The 11,769-nt window shown below is 39.1% G+C and overlaps 1 protein-coding gene across 2 annotated transcripts in view; it reads right to left on the bottom strand.

Annotated features, from left to right (window-relative positions):
• Positions 1-1,177: 1,177 nt before the first annotated feature.
• Positions 1,178-11,769, bottom strand: part of insra (insulin receptor a) — a 70,745-nt gene continuing 60,153 nt past the window's right edge. The window contains exons 15-21 of one of the 2 annotated variants that reach the window (XM_037787165.1): positions 11,694-11,761; positions 9,239-9,468; positions 8,893-9,003; positions 7,028-7,187; positions 5,995-6,124; positions 5,272-5,406; positions 1,178-2,754 (exon numbers count right to left, since the gene is read on the bottom strand). In XM_037787165.1, coding sequence (XP_037643093.1) covers positions 2,397-2,754; positions 5,272-5,406; positions 5,995-6,124; positions 7,028-7,187; positions 8,893-9,003; positions 9,239-9,468; positions 11,694-11,761 — 1,192 coding nt within the window. In that variant the 3' untranslated portion in view covers positions 1,178-2,396. The remainder of the gene's footprint in view (positions 2,755-5,271; positions 5,407-5,994; positions 6,125-7,027; positions 7,188-8,892; positions 9,004-9,238; positions 9,469-11,693; positions 11,762-11,769) is intronic. The other variant, XM_037787166.1, reaches the window with a different exon arrangement.

Raw genomic sequence — 11,769 nt, 5'->3', positions numbered from 1 at the left:
GTCTTAGTCGACTAAGGTTTCTTTAGTCGATTAGTAGGTTTTTTTTGCTTTTTCATGCTGAATCACTTTTTACCTTGAAACTTATGAGCACATTTAAAGATTCAAAGTGATGCTTTTGTGTGATTCTTTGTGGAGAAACTCACTTTTACAGATCTGTCGATTGAATCAACTATTGATTAGTCGACAAAATAGTTTCAGTGTTGTCCAGCAGGAAGCATCATTGCACTAAACCTAATACAATACAGCCTGAACAGTGGCACAGCCAGCCAGCATTATAACCAATTACAGATGATACCCTCATTACCGCACTTAGCGTTTAGTAAATGCTTTTGATTAATGCCCGACAGATATGTAATGTCACTGTAAAAGTAATGTAAAAGTCACTACTATCAGGGTATATATTGGACAGCTATACACATGGAAAATTTCTGTAGATAAACATTTTATAGGCTTAATTTTAATGTATCTAGGCTCTTATTTTTCTTAGTTGTATTTGTGTTTTTTAGTTGTTTTTTTATTATATTTATAATGACAGCAATTCTGGAAAAGATTATTCAGAATTTAATGTCATTCTCATTATCATGTGTAAAATATCAGTATGTAAAAAAGTTAAATATCCTGCTTATCAAAACTCTAAAATAACCAAATTTGAGGGATCATTGCAAACATATTTGATGGTGTCGTGTTGAGTGTGAAAAATAATTTCTCTTTTATCCAGAAATATCAATATTAGGGCTGCCCCCTCTCAGTCGATTAGTCGACTAATCGGTCATTTTGGTCTTAGTCGACTAAGATTTCTTTAGTTGATTAGTCATTTTTTCTGCTTTTTCATGCTGAATGATTTATTTCTAAGAAACTTATGAGCACATCTCTGGTAAACACAAGATTTAAAGTGGTGCTTTTGTGTGATTCTTTTTGGAGAAACTCAGTTTTACAGATATGTCGATTAAATCAACTACTCGATTAGTCGACAAAATGGTATGAGTGTTAGAACTAATACGTTTCTTTGGTCGAGGACAGCCCTAATCAATATCTGTATTGGCCTCAAAAATCTCACTCAGGCTCTAGTTTGTATGTAAATTGAATTGAGTGTGTGTACATTGTATTTTTGCATGTCAAACTCGTCTTTATATACACACACATGACAATCTCAGTACTCACTGAAGAAACACAGCACTGTCTTGAAAAACACATGTATTGAGAGAATGGAAAATAACACGAGCCTCTTCATGAATGCACCTTGCTGCATTATTTACAGCACTATTTTATTTGATCTTGATATGACGGGCAGACATCTTAAGCTGAAGACGCCAAACGCTTCTTCTCCCGGGTATCGCGTAGCAAAAAGAACCGAGTGCTGTTGGTTGATCATGAGTCCAAAAAAAAAAGAAGCTAATTAGTAGGTTTTCTGGATTAGAAAAAAATAAACATAAGAGACTAACATGTAAAAACATTTTCTATGACCGTAAATACCTCAAGAATGACAACATATCAGCTATGTACAAAAACATCAACAATATATTTATATATATATTTATATATTTTTCATCTTCTATACCCACTAAAATATACCAAAGAAGCAGCTATTGGTCAATCTGAGGAACTCGTTCACCAACATGTTTTTGAAGACAGTTTAAATATCCTTCAGCTGTAAGTGTGAAAACTCAAAAAAAAAAAAAAAAAAAGGAAAAAGAAAGAAAGTAAATAAATTTTAAAAAATATAACCCGACAAAAAGTCCTGTGTTTATCCTGTGTGCCATTTTGGAATACTGCAGAGTGTGAGGAGGTAAGCCACTTCAACCAGCTTCTCCAGTAGATCAGAGTTTGTTCGTGGATCTTTGACCATCCAACAGAGTTCCCAAAGTCTTTCATACTCAGTTCGTCGTCCGCTTGCGTACAAAGATTCAGACACAGCTCCGTGACAACTGATGTAGGCCACAGACAAAATAGAAGGGCACTTTTTTTCAAAAACGTACTGTAGCGACACGGGGATGAAGCCTCTTGTTGAATACTAGGGGAGAGGGACACAGTCTGGACTCGGGAAGGGACAGTGGGTTTAGCAGCCTTCTTGTTTGTCAAGAGTTTGTTTCACAGTTGAATCCTTTAATCCACCCAGTCTAGCACAAACTTGGCAATATATATATACAGTATATAAACTACAATCATGAACAAGAGAGATGCGTCCTTAAATACAAAAAGTGTCTTCTGGCGTCCGTGCATGGACTTGCTGTAGTGTGTTTTTGTGGCATCTGAGGAGGAAAATAAGGTCCTGAGATATGCACTGGGGGCTTCTGTTAGAGAGAGTGATAAAAGTGTGATCTATATATAAAATGACAACAAAAAACAAAAATATATTTAAATCTATAGCAATGGCGTTGCGGGATGTGTACAGTATGTTAGGAGGGGCTGGACCGCGGTAGGGCCAGTATTCGTCCGTTGGTCTTTCCCCCGTTCATGTGTGTGAACGGGATGTGGTGCTCCTCGTAACTGCCCCTCAGGCCCATGGAGGAGGCCTCGTCCCTGTCCGAACACTGCTCCCTCTGGGAGTAGGACGACGGGTCCAGCGGGATGCTCTCCATGTTTTCCATGTCCAGGTCAAAGTCCTCGGTCTCGGGCGGCTTGTTCTCCTCGCTGTAGAAGAAGGAGAGCTCCTGGAAGGAAGGATGCAGGTCCTCGCGTAGCATCTCGATGATCTCCTGGAAGGCGGGACGCATCTTGGGGTTGTACTGCCAACTCATCTGCATCAGGTTGTGTCTGGGTGACGATACACGGAGATGGTTAGATGATACAGATGTCTGAAGTTTGTTCACCATAGTTATTTCTTCCTTACATCATTTACTTATTTCTTGTTAACATAATTGTCTGTCTGATGTGGTTAAGAGTACCTAATTTAATACAACTTAAAGGGATAGTTTGGGTGTTTTGAAGTGGGGTTGTATGAGGTACTTATATCATACCTACAGTAGATGACGGTCAACACGCCCTCAGTTTGGAGAAATAGACAGAGTTACTGCACGGAACCAAAGCAATGTACTGCTGTGGCCGGCAGCAAAACATATTTTAGCCACCTAACAGAAAGGCTGACCTAAAAAACATCAATATCCGTTTAAGTGTACGCTATATTTAGTATATTTTCACTTGTTTACCTTGCTGTGCTATACAGTCTATGTTTCCAACGGGGAACTGAAGCCGTTATCTACGCTCTCGCCAAAGCAACCAGACTCCATTGGAAAAAAACAGTAATATTACCTCGCAGAACACAGGAGTTGGTGGTCTACCGCTGCCTTGATAGGTTGGTTTGTTTGTGCTATTGTGTGACTTTGGTGAATCCGAAATAACCAAAGTCACACAATAACAACTCCTGTGTTCTGTGAGGTAAAATTACTGTTTTTTTTTTTTCCAATGGAGTCTGGTGACTTTGGCTAGAGCAGAGATGGCTACAACGGCTTCAATTCCCTGTTGGATATGTCAGTCTGACGGCAAGGTAAACCGGCAAAATATTCTAAATATAGCGTACACTTAACTGATATTGATTTTTTTAGTTGGTCCTTTCATTTAGGTGGCTAAAATACATTTTGCTACCGGCCCCGTCCACAGCAGTACATTGCTTTGCTCCAGTGTCCGTACTCTTGTTTGTTTTCTCCTGTCGTGCCGACCTTCATCTACTGTAGGTAATACACTGACTATGGATAGGTACCTCATACGACCCCACTTCAAAACACCTGAACTATCCCTTTCACTATAACTTAAAGGACACGGCTGCCAACTTGATGCCAACAGAAAAGACCAAAACCAACAATGTATTTATCCCACTAACAAGTATTACCTGTGGAGCCAAAGCCTGATACAGCTCTTATTTTTCTGAGCCTCAATTGTTGTCCAAAAACGATTAAAAACACATCATGCCACAATGTTGCACTGTTCCTTCTTTATGATGAACCTGGGCACTGTAGTTTATTTTGAGTCAATCCCACAAGTACACCGTCCTGCTGCTGTAAATACTCACTAGAGCACCAAGTGTGTATTAATCCACTGCTAAAAATATCCCCCCCGAAAAAGCACACTTTTTAAAGTAGCATTTGCAACAAACTACAGAGCCCAGCTGTTTCAGGGAACTACTTTTCCTTTTTTTTTTTAACTAAAGTGTACATCTGTTAAGTCAGCTGTTAGTCTGCTGAGCCACAGACAGGTTTAAAACAGACTAACACGTTGTTGGTTTTGGTCTTTTCATGGGATTTGTTTACAGAACATCACCAGCCTCATCCTTTCGTACACTTAATATTTACTTATTATTCTAAATCTTTGTACTTCAACCTGATGTTGTCATTCTGTTTCTACATTTTGTAAATTTACTATTGCTTCTCCAGTCTACTCTGTATGTACAGCGTGTCTGTCAGTCCTGGCTGTTGCTGAAGGTTTCTTTTTTTTCCTGTTTGTTGTACAGATGACAGTTGCAACTAACCAATATTTTCATTAGAGCCGTAACGATTAATCGATTAGTTGTCAACTATTAAATTAATCACCAACTATTTTGACAATCAATTAATCGGGTTAAGTAATTTTTTAAGAAAAAAAAAAAAAGTTCTCTGATTTCAGCTTCTTAAATGTGAACATTTTCTGGTTTCTTTACGCCTCTATGACAGTAAACTGAATATCTTTGAGTTGTGGACAAAACAAGACGTCATCTTAGGCTTAAGGAAACACTGATCAACATTTTTCACCATTCTCTGACATTTTATAGACCAAACAACTAATCGATTAATCAACAATAAAAATAATCGTTAGTCGCAGCCCTAAGTTTCGTTATCGATTAATCTGCCGATTATGTTCTCGCTCAGTCAATAATTGTTTGACCTATAAAAAGCCAGAAAACAGAGAAAAATTCCCCTTGTATTTTTCCAAAGTCAACGATGAGGTCTTCATATGTGTTGTTTTATCTGACCAACCGTCCAAAACCCAAATATATTCAGTTTACAATGATAATAATAATAATATAAATAAAACAGAGAGAAACAGCACATCCTCACATTTTTAGAAGCTGGAAACAGAGAAATTTTGCTTAAAAAAAATCTATTAATGAATTATCAAAATAGTTGCAGACTAATTTTCTTGATATTGAAATATAGAGTAATTGTTGACCCTCTGAGGCAAATTTGTGATTTTGAGCAATGTAAATAAACTGACATGACACAAGCAGCATGATATTATTAAATTATTATTATTGTTATTATTGTTATTATTATTATTATATGAAACCTCAGCCCAACTCACAGTCTGTCGGCGCAGTTGTCCGGCCGGTCCAGGAAGCCTCCGTCCATGACGAACTTGAGGACCTGCTCGTTGGACAGGCCCTGATACGGCTGCTCGGCCAGCGTGCTGATCTCCCACAGCACGACCCCAAATGACCTGACAAACAAGAGGACGAGAGACAACAACAGCAGCACAGGGAGAATGAGGACACGCCAATTAGACACCTGACAGAGTAAATATGTCTGTAAACACTTGAACAGGTAAACTGAGGGCAGAGGAGGCGGCTGTGATGCTGGTAAACAACGCCGGATGAAAACAGGTTAACTACTCACTCATGTTCTGATTTCATATTTTAATATCTGTAATGTGTTTACCGTTTGTTATTCTGGTCTGTGGAGAAGCTCTAAAAATGAACTCAACAGGAAATGATTTGCTTTTGAAAGATATGTTTGTTGATCAACTTATCACAACAAAAAACTAGGGCTGTCAAAGTTAACGTGATAACGTGTGATAACGCCACTAATTTCTTTAATGCATTAACGCAACCGATCTTTCGGAGGTAGTAGTGGGCTCAGTTTTAAAGCTAGAGTGAAGATACAGGCATCATATGAAGCTTGAAAACCTAAGGAATCCATTGGAAGAGACGGTGGCTAAATAACGCTCCAAAGTTACGCTAAATTTTGGCGAGGAAAACATCAGCATCTACGCCAACACACAAACCCGAAACTCAGAGGTGTCACTGACCAGCAGTCTGAATTTGCAGTGAAGACGCCATCCTTCAGAGACTCGGGCGCCATCCACCTGACGGGCAGCAGGCCCTTCCCTCCCTTCCTGTAGTAGTCGGTCTCGTAGATGTCTCTGGTCATACCGAAGTCTGGGACGAAAGATTTTCATTAGTAAAACCTACACAGATATTATTTGATACAATTTTTTATATGTTTAAGGGGCTTAATACATTTTAATAAGATCCACTTATTCCCTACTGCTTTTTGTCACTGCTGTGTTTTATCTGCTTTTGAAACTGTTTTTTATTCAGGTTGTAATCTACTGGATTATCTTTTTAACCTTGTGAATCACTCCACAACAGTGTGTTTTATGTTGAATAAATACACATAATTTGACTTGAATGCTGTTGTTGAGTTTAGTTCTCTGCGTGGAGTTATGTAAAGTACAGTTTAAAAGGTGCTAAATTCAATATTCAGAGCATTAATATAGCACCAAGTGTAGCACACACCCTTCGGTTCCCCCTCAGGATAACATTGTTATCTCTCTCTGCAGCGTTGCCGTTGTTTGCACTGTTAGCGCTGTTAGCTGCGAGCCACCGGTCAACCGTTGCCGAGAGCCATGTTGAGGCAATCCTTCAATCACGGGTATGCTCTGAATTTGGAATTTAGCACTTTTAATTTAAAATACAGAATAAATAAATGGGTTATAATGGCTACGTCCAAACTTAGAGCCACCGAGGGGCTGCGTAGACGGGATAGTAAATAATGCATCCAGTAAACACAACACACAGCATGTCTAGTGATAATGTTAACTAGCTTTATGTGGCATGTCTATTGCTCGCCATACAAGCATTGTCAATTATTGATGCAGGAATTCATTATAGACACCCAGCGTATAAGCTACAGTAACAATATCAAACTGATCCCTATCTTAAAAATGGCTCCTATGTGGGTAAATACTAGTTTCAAATTCCACCTGCTGTCACAGTGATGTGAGTAGCAGCATTCATTGTTGTCAAAAAATGTCTCGTGCCTGCTGTGCTAAAACTCACCTCCTATTTTGACGGTGAGATCGCTAGCTACCATGCAGTTTCTGGCTGCCAGGTCTCTGTGGACAAACTTCTTGGCGTTAAGGTAAGCCATGCCGTCTGCGATCTCAGCGGCCATTTGGATCATCTCCTTCAGAGTGGGCGGTGGACGTCCGGGGTTGTTCTGAGGGACACAAGACAGATTTTCAATTTCTGATCTGCTAACAGAGATTCACACATTGTTTTCATTTTCAACAACTCATGTTTTGATATCCAACCAATGAGCAACCTCCGCGTCTGAAAAGTGAAGTCAATGCGGAAGTGCCTTAAACTTGCATTCTTTCTAACAGCCAGCAGGGGGCGACTCCTCTGGTTGCAAAAATAAGTCTGATTGTATAGAAGTCTATGAGAAAATGAGCCTACTCCTCACTTGATTTATTACCTCAGTAAACATTGTAAACATGAGTTTATGGTCTCAATCGCTAGTTTCAAGTCTTCTTCAATACAGCATGATGTTCATTTAGTAAATTATGGTCCCATTTAGAGTCAAATAGACCATAAAGCAGGTTGTGCTTTAGGGCGTGGCTACCTTCTGATTGACAGGTTGCTACCACAGCGTTGTGTTTGAACTTTAATCCTTTCAGTGTGTTTTCAGTTCATTAAAGTTAATTGTAACATTTTGGTTGCCTAAAAATGTCTCATTCAGCATTCTGTTGTACACAGCTCCACCCTCTCGTGTCACTTCTGGTTGCTAAAAACCAAGATGGGGACGGCCAAAATGCCGAACTCAAGGCTTCAAACAGCAGTCCACAAACCAATGGGTGACATCACGGCGACTACGTGCACTTCTTATATACTGTACAGTCTATGTACCCAACCCAAGTCTTGATACTTAAAAAAATATATTACTTCTTAGATCCCACAGCATAAAGAAAAAAAATCAGGTTTGTTATTATCAAAAGTTCATTATAACACATGACTTGAACAGCTTAGTAGCAACAGCTCTCTGCTGTTCATCTCCAAACAAGCCTATCTGATGTTTTCAGCTGACTTTAGTGCAGACTGCTAAACTCCTCTGTCAACATCCAAGAGCTCAGTCGTCTTCCTCCTCCTATTCCAATCCAGTGCCATCTGTATATTTACACACTTCAGAAGACGACACTAAAATAGAACATCACCTACATACAAGTCATCTGCACACATATCAAAAGTAAATTCAATGTGGAATTTCATATTAGGTATAGTAGTTTCAGTTACTATGATAACTCCACACAAATAAACCCATATTAGGCCACACAGTCCCTCGTCTCATTAAATTATATTCGGGAGATGTGATCTAGTCCTGAATGCACAGCAATCTGTCCGGGAGGAAAACAGCAGATGGAGTGAAATGTGTCATTAGAAAATCCCTCTACATATTGTGTTAACTGACGGTTAATCTAAACATTTAAATTGTTCTCTATTTGAACATTTGCATTGAGTCTTCAGCCCAGACTGAAGTTGGGGAACCACGGCGCTTTTGCATGTGAAGTAAGATAAGTAAAATGTATTTATATAGCACCTTTCAAGATCAGACGTCACAAAGTGCCAAAGTAGGTCCTAACTTCTCTTAGAGCGAGTAAAAATCAGTACAGTAAACACTACATTTGTGTAAACCACTCCCATGCAGCAATAAATAGAAAACAACAGAGATTTGTATACTGGTAAGATGACTGCAACAAAGGACTACTGCACCATTAGTCTACATAAAAGCAGAAGTGAAAAGAAGAAAAAGAAGCGCATGACGGAAGATAAGAGTACTTCTGCATCTATACTATTACCAGTTCACCAAACCTAAAAACAAACATGGAAGCTGAATTCAAACACTTCAGTTTGTTAGTTGTGATTACCTCAGCGTCTGGTCGCAGAGAGCGCAGGAAGCTCTTCAGGTCGCCGTGGGTCATCAGCTCCATCACCACCAGGGTGGGCTGGCCTTTAGACACGACACCCAGCAGACGCACCTGGGACACAAAGTTTCATTTCAATATAGTCTGGTTCACATTATGCATTATCTGACATACTGCTGCCCTTCACACAGCTAAATGTAGGATGGGTCTGGTATTTGCACATGATGGGACCTTTAGTACTTACTATTCTAGATCAGTACCGTGTCTAATTATTGACATTCGTACCTCGCACATCGTCAAAACTAATCCCACAATGCTTGGCTGAGTTTCAGAAGATATCTCTCCTTACCACATGGTGGCAGATGAAGGCCTTCATGACCGAGGCCTCGTTCAGGAACTCAATTCTCTCTCGGAGGCTGGCCGACTCGTTCACCGTCTTCACCGCTACGCGCATGTCCCCCTCGCCCTTGACGACCTCCTTGGCGATGCCCTCGTAGACCATGCCGAAGGAGCCCTGACCCAGTTCCCTCAAAATGTTGATCTTGTCTCTGGCCACCTCCCACTCGTCCTCCTCGTACACTGCAGGCACATTTTACAGGAACATGTTACACATGCAGCTTAGAAGTTCACCTGCACATGAGACAGCAGGTTAGTTATTCATGCAGGTCATCAGTAGTCAGATTTCTCCCCTGTTCTCTCGCATCTTTCAAAGACAGTTCTTTTACGTAAATTAAATGTTCAATTAAAAAAAAAGAAATCTGGTTAGTGTTACAAGTGTTACATAATGCAGCAGCTTGAAGAGATTTTGGGCATGTTTACTGAGGAAGCAAATGATTATTTGTGGAAATCCAATCAAACGTTTTCATGTGCACAAATGTGCCAAATAATAAGATTCCTCCCAAGAAAAATATACTGGTCTAAACAAGATTTCTTTCAGGAAACTGCATTTTCCATTTACAAAGTTTCCGAAATAAGATTACTGCTGAGATCTGGGAATAATCAGACTGGCATCAACTGACTCTAACGACTCCATCGACCCATGTTGCAGTCGTTCACACTAGGCATCATATGACTCTAACGAACCATAAATACAGTCGTCACACCTCAGAGCACCAATGTACGGAGTGGTTTCTACTATCCTGCTAACGACCCCACAGAGGTTTAATTCCTGGGTCCCCCCTGCCATTTAGCCAGAACTGAAGAAGATTTAAGCCTTACTCGGATACCATGACCTGGATGACTGAGAACCTTCACAAACATACTCATGACAAAAACAACAGATTGAAAAAAATATATTGAGGTGTGAATTAATTGGACGAAACAAAACGCTGCTGGTGTGTAAAAAGGCCTTTAAGAGTAATAACGTGGAACTCATTACCAATTACCAGTGTTAAAATGTAATAAAGTGATTCAAGACAATAAATCTGATTTGTATGTAGTAACCATGACAGTAGTGCGCAATGTCATCACGATTTATATTTTTCCTATAGTTTGCCTTGTCTCTGTTACTGTATTGGAGACGACTGCTGTGAAATGATCTTTAATTCACTGTGAAAGAAAGCGGTGTCTGTGGTGGTTTAGAGGGTTTACAGTGCAGATGTCTTAGCTGTGGGCTTCTTACTGAAAAAGGGCTTGTCATAAACTTGCTTAATGCTGTTTTCACTATCAGCAATTAGGCCTGTCACGATAATTATCGACTTGTATGATATATGGACATGACCTTGATCTTTTTTTCTGGCCTTGATATTGCCCATTGTGTTTAAACCTTTAAAAACTGACCTTTCTCGGGCAGCCGCGGGAGATCGCTGTTTGTATGATTCTGTTTAAATCAATCTAAAATAAAACAATAATAGCTAGAGCATTCATTCTTTTCGCAGCAGAAAGAAAAAGGCTTCTGTCTTTCGTGTCATCATGATGTACGCTTCAGATAACGTAATTAAAACTTTGCACTCTGCTCATAAAAATGAGCATATGTCAAAAACAAAAAAAATGTACATTGTTTAAATAATGTTAGTAGAGAAATATTTTGTTCATGTTTCTACATTCAGAGTTTTTTAGGAAAATGTGTTTTGTGTGTTCATTTATTCAAATTTAATGTATTGGTTTGTCGTGACATAATTTCAAGACTTTTATCGATTCTTATGTTTGATTTACTTGCATAACCTTTTAGCCTAGGTTGTACAGATTTTAGGGATATGAAGCAATTCTATTCAAAGGCATGACATCACAGTAAGCAAAAATACTAGTGTAGGCACTGACGGACCATTTCTATTACAGAGTTTTACAGAATGTGACCAACATTTGACATGATGCCAGAATAAACAGTCTTCTAGTGGTAGGGTTTCCCCTTCCTCAATAAGACTTGGACATTGCGCAGACGTTGCACATTTTTGTTAACGAAGCCAAAGAGTCCATTTTAGTTATTGTTTTAGTTGTGTGGTTTTATTTTATCTGTGTTTCATTTATTTAGAATATTTATTTCACATTCCAAATCCAATGTCTGAATATGTTTAACATTTTAAAGGTTCACTGCTCTTTGAATGGTTGTCCTTGCATTATTATGCTATTATATTATCATTATATCCGTGGCATAAAATGGTCTTAAAATGACAATATTATCGCAATTATTTCTGGGACAATATGTCATCCAACAAAAATAGTTAATGTGACAGGCCTATTAGCAATCTAACAGCAATCTCGTTATATTTTTGAGAAAAGCACAATAATCCCTTAAATCAAAACTACGAATCCATCTTACGTTAAACGAATAAGTCAGCTTCTATATTATTGATCCGAAGGCTTACCGTCATTAGCACTGAGATACTCTGGGTTTGAAGAGGCGTAGATGGGACCGCTAGGCCCTTGAGTTTGACTAAAAGG

This window comes from Sebastes umbrosus, chromosome 12 (genome assembly GCF_015220745.1).
Source record: "Sebastes umbrosus isolate fSebUmb1 chromosome 12, fSebUmb1.pri, whole genome shotgun sequence".
Taxonomy (NCBI): Eukaryota; Metazoa; Chordata; class Actinopteri; order Perciformes; family Sebastidae; genus Sebastes; species Sebastes umbrosus.
The sequence above is the reverse complement of the archived record's forward strand: the minus strand, read 5'-3'. Positions and strand labels throughout refer to the sequence as shown.